Source organism: Hippopotamus amphibius, chromosome 4 (assembly GCF_030028045.1).
Source record: "Hippopotamus amphibius kiboko isolate mHipAmp2 chromosome 4, mHipAmp2.hap2, whole genome shotgun sequence".
NCBI lineage: Eukaryota > Metazoa > Chordata > Mammalia > Artiodactyla > Hippopotamidae > Hippopotamus > Hippopotamus amphibius.
Genome location: NC_080189.1, coordinates 110752086 through 110777073, shown reverse-complemented (window position 1 = coordinate 110777073; position 24988 = coordinate 110752086). Strand labels below are relative to the sequence as shown.

The following is a 24988-nucleotide window of genomic DNA, read 5'->3' as shown; positions in this document are numbered from 1 at the left end:
CTGGAGCCGAAGCCCCGGGGGTTGGGTCGAAACGGGTTACATTCCCTTTCAGGGCGCCCTCTCCCCCACCCCCAGCACTGGCACCTTTGCCCACCAGGGGAGCTGTGCTAGAGGAGGATGGGTTGGAACAGGCCCTGGTGTGGGCTCTGTGCGTGCTGGCGCACCTGGCCCACAGTCAGAGCTCCAGAACACTCCTCCTCTGTCCCCCTCTAACGCCATCCTTGCCCTGTTCAAATGTCCTGCAGGTCTGAGCCGGCTCTGTCCCCACAAGGGCCGCTCTCCCAGCACGGGCAGCCCTTGCCCTAGTGCGGGGCTCACCGGCAGCAAGAGGCGCTGACGTGGGTGTCTGGCCCGGGCCAGGGGGCACCCGGGGCTGTCCCATCACCTGGCCAGAGTCCTGAGCAGTTGCGATCTGCCTCCTCCGCCTTGTTCCCAGGAGCAAGGCAGCGTGTGCACCTTGTTCAGGAGGAGAGTCCAGGCTGCTTCCAGGCCTCCTCTTGGTCCCACTGTTATCACACCAGGTCCGGAGACACAACTTCCCAGTGTCGGCCCCAGGTCTGCAGTGCCCAGTGTGTGGTCTGAACTGCCCCCTCTCCAGAGAGGATCTCCGAGCCCCTGTAACCCCCTCCTCTTCTGCGTCCCTCCTGGGGGCACAGGTCCTGATCTGACGGCTCCTCTTCCCTTCCGCCCCGCCCAGCTCTGTGTGGAGGCTTCTTTACAGCCTCCCCTGTGTGAGACCTTCCTGCTGGTCTGCAGTGTGTTTTCAGGGACAGTAGCTCCCCATGTGGATGTGATGTGATGTGCTCCTGGGGGAGGGCAGCTCAGCATCCTCTTGCTCTGCCATCTGCGTCCCCTCCCCAGACAGTGCTGTTCAGACGCGCTGTGTCCTCAGTGTAATACCTGTGATTGTTCCGGAACAGTTCCTGCCAGTTTATTTTCTTCCTTTCGTGGACTATGTTTTCCTCTCTTTCTTTCTCTTTCTTTTTGCCTTTGTTTATTTCATTTTCTCTTTTTATATGCTGTGTGTGTGTGTGTGTGTGTGTGTGTGTGTGTGTGTGTTCATGATTGGGTACTTGAAAGATCCGCCAAATACCCACTCTTGGCGGATCTGTTCCAGTCCTGACTGTTCTTCAATAACCAGGTCGGCGTGCTCCTGGTCTTGAGATCAGCCCAACAGGAAAGTGAAGGGCTCCTCAGTTCATTTCTGAGTCTGCATCTTGCCTGGCTTGTGTGTGGCTTTTTCATTCCCCTGAATACCTGAATGCCTTCCTATCCCCCAAATTCTCACGCCAGGTCTACTCAGGGTTTTACATGGTCTACTTTATGTGTCCTCCACTCGTCCCTTGTCCCTGGCATCTGAACATATACAGTCTCCCTGCATTTCTAATGAGCTATTCCAGCTGCCCTTGGGTTTAAGCTTGGGGTTGGATGAAGCAGACACCAGTCTTCAAGCAGCCCCCAAATTGCTTGGAACATTACAAATAAGGTTTTCTGTGATCACTGTGGTTTGAGGGAGGCCGTGGGACGCTGAGCTGCTGCTCTTTACACATCAGGACTGCCCTGCCCCGGTCGGGGGATGGGTGAGGGTGAGTAAATACACCAGGAAATGTCCTTCCACGCTGTTCTGGATTTTTCATAACTGCATGTTCACTTTGCTGTTCTAGGCTTTTGTTTGACTGTTTTCCAGAGAGCCTGTGAAGTTTTATAGCAAGTTTTGGAGTTTATCTTTCTCACGTTTCCATGGAGAATTCTACAGTTCCTAGCTCACCATTTAGCTTACCTTAATCTACATGTTCAATTTTCACTGGCTTCACAACATTCCATTGTATCAATCGTTCACGATTTCCCGAACTGCTCCCAAATTTACTATAATTTAACTTGTTTAGATGTTTTTCTTTTATGAATAATGTTGAGCAAGATAAGAAATTATACAAAATATCATTTATGTCATGACAATTTTCCAAGGGCATTTAGCTAGATGAAAGATATGAACAAAGAGTCTGCTAGCATACAGCACAGAGTAGAAACCTTTAATAATTAACCTCTGATAAGCACTTCACCATAATGTCTGATTTTGTATCATTTTTCAGGATTTCACCCCCATCCACAAGCAAAATAATTTTGCTTGTGGGACATGTAATAAGGCACGTTTATTTTCATTTGAACTTTTCATTCCTCATTAAGTGCTAAGATTTTGAAAAATGCTTATTAGTCAGTCCTTTAAGGCGTGTGATTGTGCGCGTGTGTGTACCGTAAGAGAGTCGTTTCAATTAATGTTTGGTCAAGATTGGGCTTCATAATTCGAAAAACAGAAAAGATTGGTATGTGGAGGTTTCTTGTCTAACATACGGTCAACAGTTGTTCAGTAAATCCCATGTAGTAATTTACAATAATGACAGTGGATCTAGAATTGTAAATTTAGTTATTAAAAATACGAGGTAAAATTTTCCAAGAAATTAATGATTTATAAATCATCACATAATACTTAAGATAATTCTGATAAAAACCAAACAAGTTAATTGGCTGCAATTATTTCTTACTCCATTGGTGATGATTCAATCACGCGCCTCCTACACTATATCTGCTGACACTGGTCCGTGCAGCTGGAGTGTTACCTTCCTGTTATTCATAACCTGCGAAGGCAGAAGGAACATCAGAGTCCGCTCAGCCAGAGGAGCAGCAGACAATGGATCGCAAGTGCCCGCCTCTGAAACTTAGCGATGGCCACTTCATTCCCGTGCTGGGATTTGGAACCTACGCACCTGAGGAGGTAACAGCCGTGGTCTCGGGGTTGAGGTATAAAAAGAAAAGGGATGTAACATAAGTGAATGGGGACTTGGGTTTTCAGGTGGTTGAGTTCCTGTGTGGCACTGGGAGGCTCATTTTATTCCACTCACCAGGCTAGAACCACTCACTGTGAAAGGGGAGGAAGCTTTCAGTCTTCACCCTGCATCATGCTTTGAAGCTGTGGTCACCACCGATTTTTCTCGCCTCCCCCCTCCCCTGCACCAGTCTCCATCTCTTTCCCAGCTTGGCAGAGGAGCTGAAACCCAGCTGTCAGGAACACTGACTGTAGCTGCTTGGCTTTCAGGGTGATTGTAATGGGAGGGTTTCTCTGTATGTTTCATCAATTCAAGGAGCCTTTCCTCCTTCCAAAAAGACAAAACCCAGAGAAATAGTTGACATCCAAGGTCCTGAAGATGAGGTGAATGAAAAATCATGGGAGAGAACTTCTTTTCCGCTATGGGGTGCCTGCTGAATGTCAGGTGAAACTGTGTTTTGCCTTGTACCTCTGTTTCTGGTGGAAACTTGTTCTAATGGAAAATATAAGATCGCTTAAGGGGATAAGCTACAGTCTTACGGGGCAAGGTTTCAGTTCTTGGTTTTTGTAACATATTTTTTATCAAACTATAATCTTCAGTGCTTGGGTGGAAGGGGGGTAAAGTGGACAATTTGCTAGACTGGAAGCCAGAAAGTTTTCTGTCCATCTTGTCTTTGGAGTATGTAGTTGTATGAATAGGACCTGGTGCTTAAACTTTGAGTCTCATGTGTTTCATCTATAAAACAAAAGGTAGGTGGTTGGAGGTGTGGGCTTCATCAGCTGCTCAGGAAGAGGAACTAGCTGGCCTCTTGCCCAATTCTCAAACTCGGTCAAGATAGCGTTTTTTTAAAACTTCATTTCAACGCTTCATCACAGACAACCTGGACAACTATTATAAAACTATTAAAAACTAAAAAACAAACAAACAAACAAACAAAAGGAAATATCCAGAGACATTTTGGAGACAGAAGACAGGGCTTGTTTACTTTGTAGTGCACAGTGGGATGAGGGGAGGGAAGGGTCCAGGCGATCGCTGAAGCTCACTTGTTCACTCCTTGGTACATTTCCGAATGCCCGTGTGTTTAAGGAAACGCAGTACCAGACCCAACAGAGGGCAGTTAAGCCAAGTATTTACCTCCTTGAAAAAGAAAAGATTCTGAATCAGATAAAAAAAAGTTAAGCAATTATATTCCAATATTAAAAAAAGTGGAATATTATTCAGCCTTATAAAAGAAGTTATCCTACCATTTGCCACAACACAGATGAACCCAGAGAACGTGAAGCTAAGTGAAATAAGCCAATCATAGAAAGACAAATACTGCCTGATCTCTTTGGATAGAATCTTAAAAGAATCAGACTCACAGAAGCAGGGAGTAGAGGTGCCCAGAAGCTAGGAACACAGCTGGGAAAAATGTAAAGATGTTGGTCTAGGGTACAAACCTTCAGCTATAAGATGAAAAATTTCTTGAGATCCAGTGTACAGCATGGTGTTATAGTTAATAATCGTTGGTTCTGTTCTTGAAATTTGCTGAGAGAGTAGATCTTAGGTGTTCTCACCACACTCAAAAGGTAGCTATGTGAGGGGATGGGTCTGTGAAGCAGCTTGGTTGTGGGAAGCGTTTCACAGTGGGTACTTATATGAAAACACCACTTTGTACACCTTGAATAGACACAGCTTGTATTTGGTGTGTTCTGTGTGGCTACACTGGTGGACAGAGGACTCTTAGAAGCTTTCACCTTATTTGTTGATGCTTTGTACCATGGACCTTATCCCTTTGTTGACTTGCTTCAAACACCTCACAAGCATAGATTGTATCCATGACTACAGCTATATGCTGAGTCTTTTGGGATCTTGCAGCAAATCACTGAAGCTGGAGGTGGTCTTGGGGACCTCTGATGCCCAGGGTGAACCAGGGGTTCCCTGGGATTGAAGGGGCTCCTGGATGTGCACTTAACTACCTACCAGGACGTTGAGGGCAACCGTTCTGGGATCCTCAGCACACGTGCAGAGCTAACCAGAGGCATGAAGAAAGGCTGCTGCTGGGGCAGATTAAAGCTTGTGCCTGAGCAATCTCTTCATCATGTGGATATCCAACGACTCCCTTTGTTGCTTGTGTAGGTTCCTAAGAGTGAAGCCTTGGAGGTCACCAAATTCGCTATAGATGTTGGGTTCCGCCATATCGACTGTGCTCATTTGTACCAAAATGAAGCACAGGTTGGAGAGGCCATTCGAAGCAAGATTGCAGACGGCACTGTGAAGAGACAAGACATCTTCTACACTTCAAAGGTGCCGTGTGTGGTGTGTGTGCAGATGTGTGCAAGAGGTTGTGTGCAGGTGACAACTATGTAATAGGATCAGTAGTTGTCTGGTGAATGGTGCTTATTGGTGAGACTTGTTTTCCACCCATATTTATATATTAAATCTAGTAACCCCACTCCCCCCGCAAAAGAAGAGCGTGATGGTAACTTTTTCTTCATCGACGTCTTCAAGTTGTGATTGTAGAGTAAAGTCACTGTACTTCTCTGAGCCTAGATCAGAGCTGTGTGATTTCGTATGGACTAATGAATCAGATAGAACTGTGCTCTCATTATAGCTTTCCTTACCATCTTTGTGACTTTCTAAAATCTCTTCAAATTCTAAATCTCCGTTCTCACTTTCAACAATAAGAGAGGGAAATAGGAGAGGCACTTTGTGTATCATAGAAGATCTAGCCGAAGGGTCTCGAATTACGTACTGCTCATATTAGTATGTTCAAAGCACCTTTCCTATAGTTGTGTAAACAAAGAGATACCAATTATGCATGAGAGGGCTGATGCTTTGATAGAATTAGATGAAGATTGTGCACTGTTTCTCAATTCTATGAAACACAATTCAGGTGATGGGTATGGTAATTATTTGATAATACTTTTTATTTCTTGGATCATTTCCTTCCATTGTGAATGATGTACTGATGATAAAACCAATGAAATAATAAAGAATACATGGGTTAGTTAGATCGGAAATGGAACTGAAAAGGAAACTCACTGGTTTTCCTTTGTGGTCATCCATTTCTAATCGGGAAAAATGTCTACTTTTTAAGTGAAAGAAGAAAAACAAAATCACCTACAGCATTATTTAACACAGTTTCCATTCTTTAACCTCTGCAGCTTTGGTGCACCTCTCTTCGACCAGAGCTGGTGCGACCAGCCTTGGAAAAGTCACTGAAAAATCTGCAACTGGACTATGTGGACCTCTATATTATGCATTTTCCAATGGCTCTGAAGGTGGGCAGTGTGTGTAATCACATCTATGTATTCCTTGTGTGAGAATGTCTGTCTACTTGCCTGGATGGTTGGATTAGGCTTTTCCTCTGTAGGATGTAGCGATGCTTACATGGATGACTACACGATATAGGGCAGAATTCCGAAAATCATAATTTCTGAATATCTTTTTACTGAGTTTCTTCGGAATCCTTAATTTCCTTTCGATGCCTCCAAGAGTAAAGAGTTCAACAATCTCACACGCTCTGCCTCAAACACTCGAGGACATAAACATAGGCGTGTTCAGCACAGGGGACTGGTTATGACTCCGAGTCCCCTGGGGATTGCATGAACACAGAGTTTGGTGCAGCCGTGCTGAGCAATGAAACTGCCCTGCACTTGAACAGGATGCGTTCACCTCCGCTTTCACCCTTTCACGTTGAGCAGATGTGGTGGCGGTCTCTCTGGGAGAGTCTGAACCTAGCAGCCTTTATAGGGACCTGGGAGACCTTGCCTACACTGTTGGCTGTCTCCATGATGAGTTTTATAGACTGCACTTAGCCATTAAGAACTGTATTATGTAGAATTCTTGATTTAAAAAAAAAATCTACTCAATTTCTAAATTTCTATTTACAGAGATCTACTCAAGCCCTCCTGTGCAAAAGAGCTTATTGGACTATGTAGTTGGCAAGTCCCAGCCATGGATAGATTTAAGGATTTGCAGGACTCTTCAGAAATGTCTCCCTTTATTTTTTCTGTCCCTTAAGTTCCTATTACTCTTGGTTTGCTTTATTTTTATCTCAACATTTTCCATCAGTGTCAAATTAACATTGATCAGGTCAAGGTCATGAACATTTGAGAGTATGCCGGGATCTTCCACCTTCCATACTAACTTCAAGGGGATATGTGTATAAAAACAGATGATTGAACTTGGTGTACCCCCCGGAAAAAAAAAAAAGAGAGAGAGAGTCTTGCTGGCTCATATGCCTGCCCTGGTGCTATCAGATGTTCAGAGGTAAAAGGAACACAGCACTGGTTGTTAGGCTTAGGTCAAGATTGCATTGCAATTTTTTCCCGGAAGTAAAGCCAAGTAACTCTTTGACATTTTTTACATAAATCACTATGAGTCCACTTTAGGACCTAGGAAAATCCTATTTATTAAAACATATAGTAAGTGTAGGAGATCTAGAATGTTGCAACAGCTGCCTGGCAGCCTGGCTGAGGGTGGGGGATTATTTTGTGACGTCTCTAAGATGACTGCTTCTATTCCAGCCAGGGGAGGAACTTTTGCCAAAAGACGAAAATGGAAAAATGATATTTGACACAGTGGATCTCTGTCGCACGTGGGAGGTGAGTCCGTGGAGGAGAGAGCCCGGGGAGGAAGCCAGGAGAGGGGCGCCTGCTTCACTTCTTGCACCTGTGAGAATGGGCTGTGGGCCATCAGATTCCACACTTCATGAACTCTAAAGAGCTGTTACACTGGGGATGTGGTGGGGGAATCAGTGCTGACATGTTAGAGGAACGCAGGAGAATTTGGGACAATGAAGATGAGCATCTCCTTCCTTCAATGTGATGGATCTTCTCCCAGGTTTTGCTAAGGAGGAGGCAGTACTTCTTATTCTTGCGTCACGACCTTCTTCCCCTTTTTTCTTCTTGATTCAATGCTAATTCTTGACAGGAAACCTTGTTAACAGATTTTTTTTAGGCATTTATTCTTGATCTATAGCCCATTCCAAATCATGTTCACCCCCACTTCCTCCCCAGGCCCTGGAGAAGTGCAAGGATGCAGGACTGGCCAAGTCCATCGGGGTGTCCAACTTTAACCGCAGGCAGCTGGAGAGGATCCTGAGCAAGCCGGGGCTCAAGTACAAGCCCGTCTGCAACCAGGTGAGGGTCTCGGTCTCCTCTCCTTCCTGCTCTTCATAACCTCCATCTCGTGCTACAGTCAGGTGTCTATTTGTCCTCCCCTCTTCTTCATCCTACCTTTGTGGGACAGAAGATTCTAGAGAGCAGAGCCTCTGTCTGGAAGGGTGTGAATTGATCCCATGATGGTAACTTTGTTTGAGAAAGTCTTGGTGGAAAAGGTGAGGAGGGCTTCCTGTTAAGTTGTGGGTATGAATTTAGGGAAGGGAAAGCAGATGAAAGAGGGTTAGAAGAGTTACCCAGAACGTAGAGCAAGGAGGCATTTCCCTGAGCTCGAAGGATGACCAGTAATTGGATGCTGAAAGTGCCTTGGAAGGAATTGTGTACAGGCAGGTGGACCATGAGAGCATGGAATGGGAAGTAAATAAAGAAAGAGCAAAGATCAGATGAGATAGGTGCTAAGGGTTTGTGTGGGGGGTTGGATGCCCGAATCCTTAGTCTTGGTGTGTCTGCCTTAGGAGTCTTCAACAGGAAGCCTAGTGCGCAGACAAATTTGCTGGAGACTATGAAGGTCATCCAGGTTAGATGGATGACATTAAAGGCTTATGGTGATACTAACAGTAGATGAAATATTCGCTCAGGAATTGGAGCAGATCTTGTGATTTACTCGGTCTTGGTATGGTTCTCCCACTGATTTCTACCGTAAAATTGACTGTTTAAACACATTTTCTCTGTTTGAGTCTGTGCTCTTATATTTCTGTTGTATTTTTACCTTATGGTGGAGAGAAAACTTAGTGTGAGAGTCATCCTCTTACGTTTTAAGTATACCATGCGGTGCAATGCCATGCACTATTGTTAACCTTAGGAACAATGCGGTAGAGCAGACCTCTAGGATTTATTCATCTTGTGTGGTCGAGACTTCACACCCATTCATAGCAACTCCCAGTTTCCCCTTCCTCCAGGCCCTGACAACCACCACTCTACTCTTTACTTCTACCCGTTCACCAATTTAGATATTAATGTTTGTCTTTCTGCGACTCTTGTATTTCATAGAACGTAATGTCCACAAGGTACAACCTGAGGTCAAGCAGTAAGACGCTTCTGCAGAAAATGTAGCGTGTAAAATTCAAGGATTGTGTAGAGATACATAGATAGATAGATAGATAGATAGATAGATAGATAGATAGATAGATAGGATAAGTGGATAGATAGATATGTGCGGTGAATCAAAAATTATCTGCACTCTGGCTGTAGAATTTATAGAACTTTAACACTTCTATAAATTGTGTGTGTGTGTGTGTGTGTGTGTGTGGATATACATATGACATCAATGTCTTCGATTATAAAAATTTTTTTAAATTAATGTGATTTTAGCATAAATTTTGCCTCCAAGTTTTCATTGAGAAAATTTTCAGGTATTAGAAATGTTAGGAGTATGATAGAGAACGTCTGTTCTCCTTTTAGTATGCAAAATTTGTCACATTTTGCCACATTGCCAGGGGTATATGAATGTAAATATATTTATATATATAATATTTTGTCTACCTTGATCACATTGTGGTTCACATGTCACTGTGAGTCATGCTTCTCGAGCTCTTTTTTTTTTTTCATTTTTTCATGTGTTTATTGGCCATAATGGGTTATTTACTTGCTTTTATACTTTTGCTGTTTTTCTGTTGGCTATTAGAGTTAAAGTACGGTATTTCAGTACAATGAAATAGTATTCCAACATTGAGGAGAATGGGGAAATTACATGAATAAAATAGGAATATTATTATACCATTTCAAGTAAAATAATGCAAATTGCTATGTAGTGTAGGATTTCATTTTTCATTTGGATAATAGATATAGAGAATATGAACATCCACTGCTGAAAGGGCATTTTCTCTCCTAACTCCTGTCTTCTCAAGTTCTTTGAACCTAGCACGGTGGTCACTCCATCATTTATTTTTAACCATGATATCCAGACAGGTTTGCAACAAACATAATAGATGCATTAGACTATCATCTTGTGATGTTAGTTAGTTCTTTTCTTTATTTCCAGTTCCTATAAAAGAGTAGATAGATCGGAGCTCCTCACTACATGAAGGTTAAACATTTTGACAAGATCACGTCCTTCGCAGGCGGAGCCCCTCTGATTTCACCCCAGTGGGAAGCACATAGTGACCAGTGGTCCCGCTGTGAGTGACGGCACTTTGTCCTCCTGGTGACGCTGGTGGCAGCTGGATGTGCTGCCGCAAATGTGTATTTCCCTGCTGAAATCACCTCGTCACCTGTTGCATGATAATTGTTGTCAGGGCAAGTGAGACTCTCCCCAAATTTTCACATAATCGTTGAGAATCCATCAGTGACTTTCACCTGAATGAATTATTTCATTGGGATGCTTTTCAATACTTTCCACGTAAATACTCTTTTTAATCTTCTGACCTAACATTTTATTGTAAAAACATAATTCCGTCATTAAGTCAGCAGAAAATACCTTATTCCTATCAGACAAGGGAAAAGTGTCACTCCTCCCACTAACTGCCAGTTTCTGAGAAGGGGTTTATTGTAATGATCAGCATCCGTGGGGGCAACTATTTTTGTTCTTTTGCTGTCTCATCACTGGGGACTCAGGGATGTTTATTTGCGGAGCCTGTTACGTGCGCTTCTACTCATTACTCCTTTTGATGCTCACATCGGCCCAAACGTCACCAGTGGGATCCCCAGCAAACGGGCTCTTCTAGTCCTTCAGACATTTCTTCATGGCTCTTGGGACAAAGTCTTGCTTCTCGCAAAATGCGATGTCCAGGACTCAGACAGTTGTTTTCCTGTCTCAGATCTGGAATTAGGCTTGTCTCCTGGTAGTGTATTTAGTAACTGAGATCTGGTCCCTAGAATTGCTTTTTCTCAGGATTGTCATTCTTTTTGTTTTTTACTTTTGCAGGGACAGAGGTATAAAATATGTTTTTTAAAAAATCATAATAAAAAAATCATTACTTGATGTTGACACTTCCAGTTTAAATTTAATGTTACGCAGTTTTTTTCTTTAGATTTTTCTTAACTTTTAACCTATGTCTGTCCTATTAACATTACCTTTTCATGGACTCTGGCACTCTTCTCTGTTGTAATTCTACAGGTGGAATGTCATCCTTATCTCAATCAGAGCAAACTGTTGGATTTCTGCAAGTCAAACGATATTGTTCTTGTTGCCTACGGTGCTCTGGGATCCCAGCGATTAAAAGATTGGTAATGAACCCTATTGAAGACAATGGGAAGTTTACCTAAAATTCAGTTTTTGATGAAATATTTGTAGTCATACTGTACTCAGTGCTCTGGAGATAACTCTCAACTTGCTTGGGGGAGAGAGGGGAGGGATGGAAGGAATCCTTCTCTGTTGTCTTCCCATTACCCAGCCAATTTTTGTACATTATCTGTGTCTTGTTGTAGTTTAATCAATAACAAGTGTCTGCATTAAAATCTATATATAATCCCCCCGTTGAGACCCGAGACATCAGCTTATTTTTTAACTAATGAACACAATGCTAGTAATAGACTCTCCAAGCCTCCCTTACCTTATGTCCAAAATCAAGACAGCAACATGTAACTCCCAGGTCGTTCATGATTGAGAAAAAATTACCATTTGAATCCTTTTTGTAAACACCTGTAGAAGTATTGCACACTGTAAGTAATGATGAAATGAATAGTTCTCATTTTGAGACTACTCGAATTTTATCAATACCTGAGACAGTTAAACTAAAAAATATCCCAATCTTTTGCTTCTCTTTCTCCTTTCATGCTCCTGTACTTACTTTGGGGCTATGATTGGAGAAGAAAAACAGCCACTGAGATGTAAAATAGAAAAAACACGATTGTGGAAACCTTGATATCAACTCAACCGTGAATCCAACAGACCTGGAGAGCTTTGTAAACCCAGGCTGGGAGGTGCCGCAGTTGAGTTTCTGATTCGGTGTGTCTGCAGTTAAGCCATGGAGTCTGCATGTCTCACAAGGTCCCAGGTGACACTGAGGCTGCTGGCCCAGGGACCACAGTTTGAGAAGCACTGGTCTGGCGTGGACCTACGTGGTGTCTTTGAGAAGCATGCTAACAAGCTAAATACTCACTCTCAGCTCCTCAGCATTTCTGAATTTCCTTGCAGGATAAACCCGAACCACCCAGTTCTCTTGGACGACCCCGTTCTTTGTGCCATTGCGAAAAAGCACAAGCAAACCCCAGCTCTGGTCGCCCTTCGCTACCAGCTGCAGCGCGGGGTTGTGGTCCTGGCCAAGAGTTACAACACGAAGCGGATCAAAGAGAACATGCAGGTGATGAGTGGGGCTGGGGCACAGGGCTTCCCACCAGGATCCTTCACGAGGGTCCCTCTTTGTCCGGCTCTCAAGACCATCTCTGGGCCAAGATGAGTTACCTGTTATTTCCCGTGCCCGTGTGCCTCATGTACATTCCTAGTGGCTTTCTCCTCCTGCTGTGGCAACAGGGCAGGTGGCTTGGCTGCGGAGGGTGAAGATGGGACAGAAAACAGAGGTTTTAGTTGCAGCCTCACATCTGCAATTTGTTCTGTCACCCTGTGCAAGTGACATCTTCTTTTCTTCATTCTCCAATGAGGAAATTGGCTTATGTGGTTTTCTTAGACCCTTTGGGCTGCTACAACCAATAGCACAGATTGGGTGGCTTAGAAACAGCGGAATCTGATTTCTCACTGTTCTAAAAGCCGGAGGTGAGAGATCATGGTGCCCGTGTGGTCAGGTGAGGATGCTCTTCCAGGTCACAGACGTCTCCTTGCCTCCTCACATAGTTGAAGGGGCAACAGAGCCCTCCCAAGTGTCTTATATGATAGATGATGTTATTTAACTCTCATTCATGAGGGCTCCAGCATCATGAGCTACTCAGGACTGCAAGGCGCCCCATTCTAATACCATCACAGTGGGGGTGAGGTTTCCAACAGCTGGGCAGCACACAGATTCTAGCAGCAATCTTCATCCTCTGAACCATCATGGTTTTATGCTGCATTTCTCTGAATAGTAACACAGTTTCATTTTCATACTTGTAGTCTCCCTGAGTTTCTGCCTTTCCGAAGAAATTCCTGTTCAAGACTGCACCCAATTTTGCTAGGGTGTTTGCCTTTTGATTTCTGTGTAGGAGACCATGAATACACCGTTACCTCAGCTGTACAGCCAAGTCTCCCCAGTTGAGGGGTCTGATGGAGAGATCATGTATGCATCTCGTGATTCTGTGGTGTGAGAACAGCCTGCACTCAGCTCAGCCGGGCTCCCTCACGTGTGTGCAGTCAATGCCGAGCAGGTTGGCAGTTGTGCTCTAGCCGGTGGGGTGGCTGTTGTCACAGCAGCCCGCACCCTTCTCCACACTGCTTTTCGTGTGTAGCTGATGGACTGTGGCCACTAACCTGGTGTTCATCTGAGCACAGGGGTGTGAGCCCAAGGCAGTGACTGGGAAAAAAACCCTGTCGTGTCTAGGCTCAGAACCGCCTTAGCATTTCCTCTTCCAAATTTCATTCTCCAATGCAGGTTACAGGTCAGGCCAATTCAAAGGGCAGGAAAGTATTACCCTGAAAAATTGTTTTTGTCTTTGCATCCAAATTTAACTCCATATTACAGCTGGAACTGACTTTCTAATGTGATATGAAGATGGATATATGTGGGTTTCTGTATGTTTAAGTGGAAATCTAAATGCCCCTATTTCCCACAGATTTTCGTTACCAGCTCTGTCATATATCAAGTGTCCAGAAGTGCATTTCTGGCCTCTCTCTTCTATTTAACTATTTACTTTTCTGCACTCTCTTTCTGTAGTGGAAAGTAGTCTTGCTGTTCAGAACGGTACTTTGTTCTTCTCCAAGGTTGTCCTGGCTGCTTTGGTTACCTGTTCTTTTATGTAAAACTGAGGATCACCTTACCGTCTTCATACACAGAAGAATGTATGTTTAAGGCTTTGGTTCCTGTTGCTTTGAAACCCGAGATCACTTTGAAGCAACGTGATTCCTTTACAAAACTGCGCTTTCCATTCCGTGACTATGATATGAATGTTTAAGTGTTTGGGTGTTCTTTAGTCTTTTCAGCACATTTCATACCTTTCTCCACAAAGGCATTGGAGAGGCTTTCACAGGCGGGTCCTCCTTCCACTACTCGCTTAAGCTCAAAGCTGTGTCATGTGTAGGGCTGGTGGGAAGAAAAACGCTGTCTCATGTCAGCTCCAATGCAGGCATTTTGTCCGAATTGTCCACCTGCCCCTTTGCTTGGAAAAAGATGATTCGAGTTTCTTTGTTTCCTGTCACAAGCAATTCACTTAGAAGGCTTTGGGACGGAAGCACTGTAGGCCTTTGTTCTGTGAACTGGAGCAGAGAAGGAGGGGGAGTGGGAAAGAGAGGTGAGAACCCAGCAGAAGGGCTCCCAGGCTGGTCCACTTGGAAGCTGGGGAGAGGCAAGGCTTCCCTGCACCCTCTTCTTGTCCCCATTCGGCTGGAAAGTCCTCCAGTGCCCAGGCGGAGGCCAGCTCCTTGGGGGAGAGTTTCATGTGAAACTTCTTTCCATTCTGCAGGTGTTCAACTTTGAACTGACTTCAGAAGATATGAAAGCAATTGATGGCCTCAACAAAAATTTAAGATATTATGATTTACTCATGTAAGTGACTTGCAGATGTTTCACACACACTGTGTTCTGTAGAGGCAGGTCAGCAGCGGAATAAGCTTTCTGAAAGCTTAGTTTCAGGGAGACAAGCCTGATTTCCAGTGTAGAAGGAAACCAGGGCTTCCTGTAGACCTCAGCCCAGAGGTTTCCTCCAGGGCTCAGTCTCTGACGTGAGAGAAATGTGAGCGGGGCCCAGGGCAGCCCTTGAGTAAACTCACCAAGGTGCACATCATGGTGAATTCACTACTTTATGTCCCTAATCTCTGTGGCTGGTGCACTTCCTCTCAGGGCTGATGCACCCGTTAGACACCGAGGCACAGTGCCTCCAGCCCGCTATTCTCTTAGGGCCCTATGACAATGCTTCATCTTTAATTATTTTTACAATCGGGGGAAACGATTAGATTAGTAATGACCGTGTCATCATGAGTCCAGCCTGGACATGTTCTTTCCTATCTGAACACAGCTGTGAATGTGTGGCTGGTGTGTTTTACGGAGGAGGCGCCCACGGAGGCCAATGTGCATCGGGGTTCGGAGGGCTCTGGGGGCCGGTTCCACCCCCTCCCCTAGATGTGTGTGCCTTTTCTCCCTAATGGCCATGTCCTTCCCAAGACACCATCCATTCCTTTCAAACTTATTTCTTTATTGTCCTTTTCCCCCCATGTTACAACTCCCATTTCCTCATCCCTGTAATCTCACCAAACCGAGTTACAAATGGATCCTGAACTTAACTGACCCTCCAGTGAGTGACTACTGTGTCTTAGCAGCACTCACCCAGCTAAGATCGCCTGGGTCTCTCTGCATCTTCAGTCAAGACTCACCCCACTGCTGCCCTTGTCCATCAGGGGTCCCGCCCCTGGGGACCCCCCCCCGGACTTTAACTTCTTCACTAACATGGAATTCAGCTGCTCAGTTACTGCAGGAGGAAGTGAGGACTGAAGAGAAGGAAGACTAGTCAAACAGAGAGAAGTTTGGAAGGGAGTTTAGACAGGAGGGGACAAAAAGTAGTAAGGAAATGGAGATTTAGTTTCAAATGGAAAATCTCAAAACTCCTTTTCTTGTTTGTAAACCTATACGGAGTCATGATTCTGAGGAAAGACATGATAAGTGAAAGAAAGAGGGAAAGTTCCTTTCGTGTACTCAGAATCTGTGAAGTATGTTTCCATGTTGTCCTTCTTAGGCTGTGAACGCCTAGACTTACCCATCTTCCAGGCCTTATGCCAAGTGCTCTTTGCACGTGGAATTGCTCAGAGCGCAGTCTGGAATGAACTGAATTGGAAAGGACAGATTTAGCAAGAAAATCAAAACATGCAAAAGGGTAAACAACAGTAATGCTGCTTCATGAACAACAGGTGTTGCCATAAATTATAAATGAACAGCACAGTCACCACGTGTGTAAGGATGATTATCCAGAGGCCTGTCGTATCTCTTCAATAGGTGGAAGTTCCTTAACCGAGGCTCCCCTTGTGCAGCGTGTTCAGTGTTCATTTCCTGAACACTGTGTGGGAAAGAGCCACTAACTCCTCAAGAGCGACCCTTCCCATCATCTACGCTCAGACGCTCCGCCTGGGGCTGACACGACCTCCACGTGCGGCCGTAGTTCCCGCCCCGTGTCATACATTGTCCTCTGAGCCAGACTGCTGGCCGCGGGGGAGGGAAGGTTGCAGGTGCCGCTGGGGACTGGGCGCAGGCGCCGTTTGCACAGGGACAAGGCGGCTACGCGTGTGCCTGTCGGGGTGGGAGGAGGCGCGTGTTCCTACACGGGGCGTTCTCCCCCATCCACAGAGTAACGCTGCCTTTGACAACATGGCAGAGTTAATAAATGAATCCCCCTCCTTCTCCTTCAGTTTCGCGGACCATCCTGAGTACCCCTATTCTGAAGAATAATGACCCTGAGCCATCCATGGTGACTTCTGCCAGAACTTCTTGCATCTCGGGCTGTGAGGAGGATTTCTGTATTTGATGGAGGTGTTTAAGAGAAGTGTTTGAACTTTTAAAATTGTATTGTTCTTTAAACTTTTTATGAAATAATAAAGACTTCAAATAAGGATACTAGTTCTTCCGGATAAGAAAATAATACATACAAATAGCAGAAAAGTTGGAGAATACAAGGGAAAGGGTAGAAAATAAAGATAACCTGTGATTCACCCATATAATAACGTTGGTGCCTTTTCCTTTGTCGATGAAAAAAGAAACAATCTAAGAAAGACAGGAAAATTTCATTCCAGGCAAATTTGAGAATTATGACCCAGGAAGAGCATGTGAGGAAGCTCTGAGAGCTGCTCTGTGCATTAGAAGTCAAGGCGCAGTTACAGAAGTGTTGAGACAGAGGGCTGTACATTTAATGACATGTCATTGACAGTTTACATGATCCAGATCTGAGTGCCTTGATGGTGGGTCATGTGACCCCCAGCAAGAAGAAGAAGGAAGCTGTCTTGCTGATGCTAGGAGAACGTTGCTCTGTATGGCTGAGCAGGTGTTCCCGCTGATGGGGGAGCTTTGGTCCACGTGGAATGCAGACACACGATGCACAGTGAGGGAAGAGAGGAGGGCAAAGGGCAGAGAAGAATCTTTTATGTCGAAATGTTCTTGACTTTTCATAAAGTATGTACTTTATTTCACATGACATTCCTATAAAATGCATGTTTACTTACATTTGGAAATAATCTTCAGCATACAGGTTGTAGGGTGTAGAGAAATAAATGGTGTGAAGAGAGGAATTAGAGACAGAATACACACTGTTTTCAAAGAATTGGCTGTAACGGGGACCACAGAATTGGGCAATTGCTGAAGAAGAAAATGGAATCACTCGCGAATGTTCTATGATGGGGAAATAACAGCGTGCCTCTTGTGCTCTAGGAACAGCCTGGCAGAGGGAGGAGAGTCTGTGACGCAGCAGAGGAGGTGGGGGGACTCGCACCACGACTGTGTTAGTTACTGGTGCTGCTGCAACAAATCACCACAAATGTTGTGGCTTGAAACTCCAGTTTATGATCATACTCTTCAGGAGGTGAGGAGTCCAAAATCCTGTTCAATGGCTAAAATCAAAGTGCCAGCAGGCTTGCATTATTTGCTGCAGGTTGTAGGGGACAATCCATTTCGTTGCCTTTTCCAGCTTCTAGAGAACACCTTCATTCATGACCTTGGGGAAGAGTCCACCATCTTCAAAGGCAGCTGCATAACATCTTCGAATCTCTCAACTAATCGTCTCTCTTCCCATCTCCTCTTTGACTGTGTGACCCTCCCAGGTCCCCACTATAAGAATGCTGTGATTGCACTAGAATGACCCACATAATCCAGGAAGATCCCCAACTCTCGATCTTAATCACCTTTCCAAAGTCCCTTTGACCATCCAAAGTGACATATTCACAGGTTTCAGGGATGCGGGCGTGGACATCATTGGGGCCACTATTCAGTCTACTACACCATCTTTGTGGGTAATTTGGGCAACTAAGCCTTAGTCTCCTAACCGTTCGAATAGGAATAATTGTATCACCAGATGCTAAGGCCTAAATCTCTAGACTTTCATGTCAGATATCAAGTGAAAGCCACATCAATAAAAAAGCTCTTCTTTTAATGCTGAAATCATTGACCCTATTGTGTTACCCACTTTCGAGGCAGCTCTCTTTATGCCCTTAGTTTATAATTCCTTCCCAGAATTCGTTCACAGCATCCTTGCTCGGGGAGACAACTCAAGCATCTCAGTTTTCTGAGGGTCTCCCCTCCCGAGAGTTTCCACTTGTACCTTGACTATGCAAGGTGACTACCCCAGGTATTCCATTTATAACGGCCTCATCTATGAAGTCTGAACTGTAACATGTCCCACACTGAGCGATTCTCTAACTCCATGGTTTCTGCTTCACCTCAATCCATCAACTGCATGATTCTTCAGGAAGAGCAGTCAGCAAGTCTCTCCCCTTTTCATCATTTCCGTTCCCATAGAGGTTTCCGTATGCGAATTAGCTTGGTAATAAATGGACTTGATGTTGACCACACCCCACTCGTTCCCTCCACATTCCCCTTTAGACAGATGTGCTGCTGGGTGAGGCCTGGTGGCTCTTTCACCTCATGGTCTGTTCTTTTACCCTCAAAGAGGACAAATGTCTCTACAACCAAGATAGTTGCTCTGCTTTGATTTTGTGGACCCTTTCATCGAAAGCTGCGACCCCACAGCCTCCTGAGATGCAGATTCATTTGCTCTGGAGTACAACATAAATATCATTATGTTTTCAAAGCTCATGAGCAGTTTCAAGTGTCTCTAAGGTTTGGAACCACTCAGGTCAAGACCATCCTGTTCTGCTGTGGCTTCAGTGTCAAGGGCTTTGCCTTCCTAACACCCGTTTTACTACAAATAATCTCTTTAGGTTCCTCCTGTTAATTCCGTTTCTCTGGACGTGTAGATGCCTCGGGAAGAGGACTGTGTCCAGTCCTGACCAATGACACTTTGATGGTGGAGGGGTGGGTTCTAAGGGAGTTTCCCTCACTTCCAATTTTCCTCACTTTATACCACTGGCAGCCCCTCTCCTTTGACAGGATACGTCGTCTTGCAAGGCCGTATCCGACTGCTGAGCTGTCTTCACTCAGCCCAAGGACGATGCTGATACACAGGAGATGGAAGAGCAGGGGAGCACAGGGGTCGACCTGCATCTCCCACGGACCACACCCAGCGCTCGTTTCACTCTGTGCTGCATGTTATGGCGGTAACGCACTTCTGTGGGGGTTATGCCAGTTGTGAGATAGGTTTCTTGATTTGGCCTTCTTTAATGCTCCACCGTGGAACTGAATCAGTTATCAGCTCTAACAATTTTCCCTTTACAAGTCCCCGTGCACTTTGCATCTAGCCAGGAGCTTCACAACCTGAGAAAACTGCTGAGTCCCCCTTGAGACCATTCCTCCAATGGACTCTAAGCCTTTGATGACAGCGCTGAGTGACCTCAAAGTAAAAAGTGATGCCAGAAAGCATCCTCTTGGCCTTCACTCATCTTGGGGCCACATTTGAGGCACCTTTTATTCTTCAGTCTGTACCTACTCCATGACACAATAGTGAGGGCAGTGGGTTTTACTGAAAACTCCAGGCTTGCAAATTTCATCAAACACCATAATTAAAACCTCATATCTCTCTGCTGTTTTCCCCCAATTCCTGCCAGGTCGACAACAGCGTCTCCTCTCCTCTCTACACCCTCTCTCCCTTCCCATCCCTCCTCCCATGAGCTTTCGTCCACTTTTCAAAGCAATGCCCTTCTGACCATTGGCCAGCACTTCCCTACCCACACGCCTCCATCAAGGTCAAGTGTAGTCCACATTTGTTCACACAGAACAGAGAACACCCTGCTCACACCACAGATAATTCAGTAAACCAAAGAGACCACTTAAGAGACAAACACTACTGACCTCAATATTTTATTTTTGTAAAACAACCATGTCAATATACCCTTTGATGGGCAAGCAGTTGCTGTTCTCTGTACACTGGTCAGTCTCTTCTAGGGAATGAGTGAGGAGAAAGAAAAGCAATTATTCACTTGTGGCACAAGAGCATGCTTATTTGCAATTCAAGATGTCCTCCTCTTGGAACTTCCCTGGTGCTCCCGTTGTTAAGACTCCAAGTTTCCATCGCAGGGGGCACGGGTTCCATCCCTGGTTGGCAAATTAAGATCCCACATGCTGTGTGGTGCAGAAAAAAAAAAAAGATGTCCTCTTCTCTCCCCTTCTTCCCACTACTCCTTCCCTCCTTTTCATCCCTGAGTCCCTACTACCCCCTTCTCCCACCCCCACACACCTTTCCTTCTCCCTCCCCTGCAGGACCTGGAAATCCTGAGTTCTCTTGACCTATGCTTTTCTTGTTCAGCCTGATTGTACACCCTGGGGAAAACTCGCATCCCCACCAACTCCAGTAACCCAGGCTGCTCAGGCAGAAGCTGCCGTGGACCAACCAGTTTCTCTTGTGAACCGTGGGAGGCTGGATGATGGTAACCGGTCACTGGGTTAAGAGGAGAATGTCCAGCCGGGGCCTCTGTCATACATGCTGTAGCCTACATGTCCGAGCCTGCCCCGGGGTCCCTCAAGGGGCAGCACACCCGGGTCCAGGCCCCTTCAGCCCTCCCTCCATGAATCCGGGTCCAGGGAAGGCAGACGTCACTCAGGCTCCCGGGCCTTTCCTCGTTCGTCCAGTTTGCCACACGCCGCCTTGCTTCCCCCCGACTCACACCCCTTCTCAAAGCCCTGGATGTTCCTGCTCGTTCTTCATCTGCACAGCTGGGACCAGCACGTAACGGAGGGGGTGACATCACATCGTGACGGATCCCATGGTCATAGCATTTGTCAGGACACCTTCCAGACTGCAGACAAAGTAGAGGCTGTAGCTCCTGAGCAAGGCCCTGGCTTGCTGGAGGAGAGCCCAGTGCTGGTGAACATGGGTCCCTCCTATTTCCTTAAACCCCCGTCGTCTCCTCCAGTTCAAGTCCACTGGGGAGCCAAAGCCACAAGCAACAGGGAAGCGGATCAACTCCTTCTTTGCTTCCTCCTTAATCCCCACGTGGGTCCACGAATCTGAATCTTTTTTTTTTTTTAACTTTATTTACTTAGTTTTGGCCGTGTTGGGTCTTCATTGCTGCTTGCGGGCTTTCTCTAGTTGCGGAGAGTGGGGGCTACTCTTCAATGCTGTGTGCAGGCTTCTCACTGCAGTGGCCTCCCTTGCTGGGGAGCACGGATTCTAGGCACGCTGGCTTCAGTAGTTGTGGGCCGTGGGCTCAGTAATTGTGGTGCATGGGGTTAGCTGCTCTGCCACATGTGGGATCCTCCCGGAACAGGGATCCAACCCCTGTCCCCTGCATTGGCAGGCCTATTCTTAACCACTGTGCCACCAGAGAAGTCCAGGAATCTGAATATTTGTACAAGTTTCCAAAGCCAGTTGAATGTGGCTATTTTGTAGACTGTTATTTAGGAAGACCCTCTTAGAGTTTGAGCAGTGTATGGGTTTTCTTTGGAAACATCCAGTAACACCTAACAGGCATACGTGTAAGCCATTCCCTGCTCCTCTCTTCATAAGGAGTCCAACACACCCCAGTGCAATAGGCTGTTGTTTAACCATTCCTGCGTTCTAACCTTTGCCCCAGTCATTCTGAGTATTAAACGCTAAATAAACATAGAAGTGAAGCACTGGTTAATATGAGTCCAAATCCTACCAAGAAAATGTTACCGTGTCCTCGGCTGTAGAGGGGGGTGAGTGTGCTTTGCTTAATAGGTACAGGCTTTGTGGTTTTGACCTCGGAACTGAACAAGAATTGCACAATCAGCTTTCTACCAGGTACCCCAAAGCCACACCTGCACGCACATGACAAGGAGGCCGGCGTCTGCAGGGCAGTGAAGAGGGAACGCGCGTGGCTGTGCACAGGGGCCGGATCCACGCGGTCAGGGTCCTGCCCTGACAGGGAGACCAGAAGACGCTTTAGAGACGAGGACCACAGCCTTGACTGGAAGCAACTTCAAAAGTTTGTGACCAGATAAGAACATAAATGACACTGCATTTCTGAGCAATAGTCCTTGATATCTGTTTCTGTTGTGAATGCCCAGATTGACACGGGACACCTCTCACATACTGTCTGCGAGATAGCCTCTGTGACTGGTGAACAGGAAAAGTGTCTTCTGATGTGGGGTCTTTTCTCCAGCCCAGGTCCAAGCTGGCATGCACCCATGCACTTGTAGAGGCAATTCTGCTAAGCCTTCTCACTTGTCTCTCTTTCATATCAACATTTAGACGTTGACACCTCCAAGCAATAACCATCCCTTTCCCTCTGGGGCTGGGCGGACCGCCCTGCAGAGCAGCTGGACCCGAATGGACCAAAGCACCTGGGACAGTGGCTGTCTCTGTGGAGCCCGTCCCTGATGATCGGGGCCCCCAAGATGTGGTTCTGTATCTAGAGTACAGTAGGCTCTCTGCTACCATTTTCCAAGAAAAATCAGTTCCAAGAAAAACAAAGAACCGTGTTTTCTTCTTACTCACCTGAATTTGTGGAAGGGCATCATGAACACTATGTCGGGAAGTCGTGGGCACTATATAGTCACCAGATCAAGAACAAGAGACGTACTGGCTCCAGGTCACGAAGAAACTGTTCTCATTGGAGACAGATTGGGTGAAATCCCAGGAGATGTGGGAATGCATGGGACCTAAGAAGAGCTCTTTGAAAGCGTTTTTGAGCATCGGAGCTTTTCTTTTACGTTATTATTAATTCCTTGTATAATAAAGATGGTTATTGATGTCACACTTTATTCCTGTTGTGATCTGATGCGTTCACTTATTCTGTGACTGTGACTGGTCTTCAAGTTCCCTTAACCTCTGAGATTCTGTGAGTGCAAAAAAGACAAAGACCAAGAAGATTAGGTAGTGGCCCTAAGACATGGAGGGGAGGGAACAGAGGCAGGAACCGGGGCAGGTGAGCAAAGCACCTTGGCTGCCTTCACGTGGAACTAAGCATCATCCTGTCCACACAATCACTTTGGTTTTGGGTGGACTGTATAGAAAACTGGAGTCAAAAAAAAAAAAAAAAAAAAACAAATATAAAACAGAGGCAACTGTTGAAGCGTGTGGAGAGAACACACCAAAGTGCTTGGTGTGAGGCTTGTGAAGCAATGGATTTCCATTCCAAAGTGTAGGCTGTTCATCTAGAGACTGTGACAAATTCTACGATGTCCAAGTCGACCAGTTGGGAGACAACGGGGACTAGTTCAAGGTGTGAATGCAAATGATCTTAGAAAACGCTTTGAATTCAGTAGCGAAGAGAAATTTGGTAGTCAAAACACACTCTGAAATGGAGGGGAAATAGAAAACTGTACATTTTGCATCAGTTGGCAGGGATAATCAAAAGTTTCGTTATGGAAGTAGTAGGCGAAAAAGACTCACGATCACCATGTAATGTCTGTGGCAGGTGAGGAAAACCAATTTGAGATTAAGTTTTAGGGGGTTTCCAGGAAGCTCCATTCTGTTTAGCTTTATCAGAAATATGATTTGCAATGGTTTTTCTCATCATTCTGTGGATTGACTTTTCACTGTCTTGGTAGTTTTCTTTGATGCAAAAACATGTTGAATTTTGTTGACTACCTTATCGATTTTTTTAAATTGCCTGTGCTTTTGGTGAAATATCCAAATGTAATGTCCTGAAAATTTCCCTCTAGTGTTCCTTCTAAGAGTTTCATGTTTGTGTCTTGGTGGGTCTCTTCCATGTCATGACTGTTCTTCAATAACCAGGTTGGCGTGCTCCTAGTCGTGAGATCAGCCCAACAGGAAAGCGAAGGGCTCCTCAGTTCATTTCTGAGTCTGCATCTTGCCTGGCCTGTGTGTGGCTTTTTCATTCCCCTGAATACCTGAATGCCTTCCTATCCCCCAAATCCTCACCGCAGGTCTACTCAGGGTTTTACATTGTCTGCTCTATGTCTCCTCCCTTAGTGCCTTGTCCCTGGCATCTGGGCATATACAGTCCCCCTGCTTTTGTAATGAGCCATTCCAGATGCCCGTCAGTTAAGCCTGGGGTTAGGTGAAGCAGACACCAGTCTTCAGGCAGCCCCCTCATAGGCTGGAACATTGCAAATAAGGTTGTCTGTAATCACTGCAGTTTGAGCTGAGCTGCTGCTCTTTACAGATCAGGACTGCCCTGCCCCAGTTGGGGGATGGGTGAGGGTGAGTAAATACACCAGGAAATGTCCTTCCACGCTGTTCTGGATTTTTCCTAATTGCGTGTTCACTTTGTTGCTGTAGATCTCTGACTGTCTTCCAGAGAACCGATGAGGTTTTTCAGTTAATTTTCGGTGGTTTTCTCATGTTTCAAAGGGAAAATTAAGTACTTCCCAGCTCGCTATTTTGGTGACATCAAATTAGTGTTAAATTCTTTTTGGCTTCACAGCATCCCATTGTATCCATGCATCATAATTTCCCTAACTCCTCCCAAATGTGTTACAATTTAACTTGCATATACTTCTTTCTTTCATGAATAGTTGAGCATGAGAGTAAATTATATAAACTATGCATCATTTACATTTTGATAGCTTTCTAAAAGTTATATAACTAGGTGCAAGGTATAAACACCCAAGAGTCTGTTTGGGCACTGCACGTGGTATCCAAAGACTATCAATAGTCAACCCCTGAAAGCATTTTGCCAAAGTGTCTGCTTTTGGTATCCTTTTCAGGATTTCAGGCCTGTCAGGTCTGTAAAGCAAAATGATTTTGTGGGAGATGTAAAAAGACAAATTTATTTTCTTTTGAAGTTTTCACTCTTTACTCAGGGATAACCTTTTGAAAAGTGCTTATTAATCACTCCTTTAAATTGTGTGATTCTGTGTGTGTGTGTGTACTGTAAGATATTTAATTGTTTCAACAGATGTTTCATCAAGATTGGGCTTTGTAATTAGAAAACTGAAAAAGATTGCTAGATGGAAGTTT

General features: G+C 45.2%; 1 protein-coding gene across 1 annotated transcript; it reads left to right on the top strand.

The window, feature by feature from the left end:
* Nucleotides 1–2686: 2686 nt before the first annotated feature.
* Nucleotides 2687–16446, top strand: LOC130851344 (dihydrodiol dehydrogenase 3-like). Its single transcript, XM_057731510.1, has 9 exons — nt 2687–2770; nt 4941–5108; nt 5969–6085; nt 7334–7411; nt 7826–7948; nt 11043–11152; nt 12063–12228; nt 14474–14556; nt 16407–16446. Exons 1-9 carry the CDS (start codon nt 2687–2689, stop codon nt 16444–16446), a joined length of 969 nt encoding a protein of 322 aa, XP_057587493.1.
* The last annotated feature ends 8542 nt before the right edge of the window (nt 16447–24988 follow it).

Excerpts from the sequence above, each read along its gene's own strand:
- LOC130851344 (XM_057731510.1), top strand. The coding sequence starts at position 2,687 with ATGGATCGCAAGTGCCCGCCTCTGAAACTTAGCGATGGCCACTTCATT. Across the intron at positions 7,412-7,825 it reads ATCTCTGTCGCACGTGGGAG|GCCCTGGAGAAGTGCAAGGA; the intron begins GTGAGTCCGTGG and ends CTTCCTCCCCAG. Across the intron at positions 14,557-16,406 it reads AGATATTATGATTTACTCAT|TTTCGCGGACCATCCTGAGT; the intron begins GTAAGTGACTTG and ends CTTCTCCTTCAG.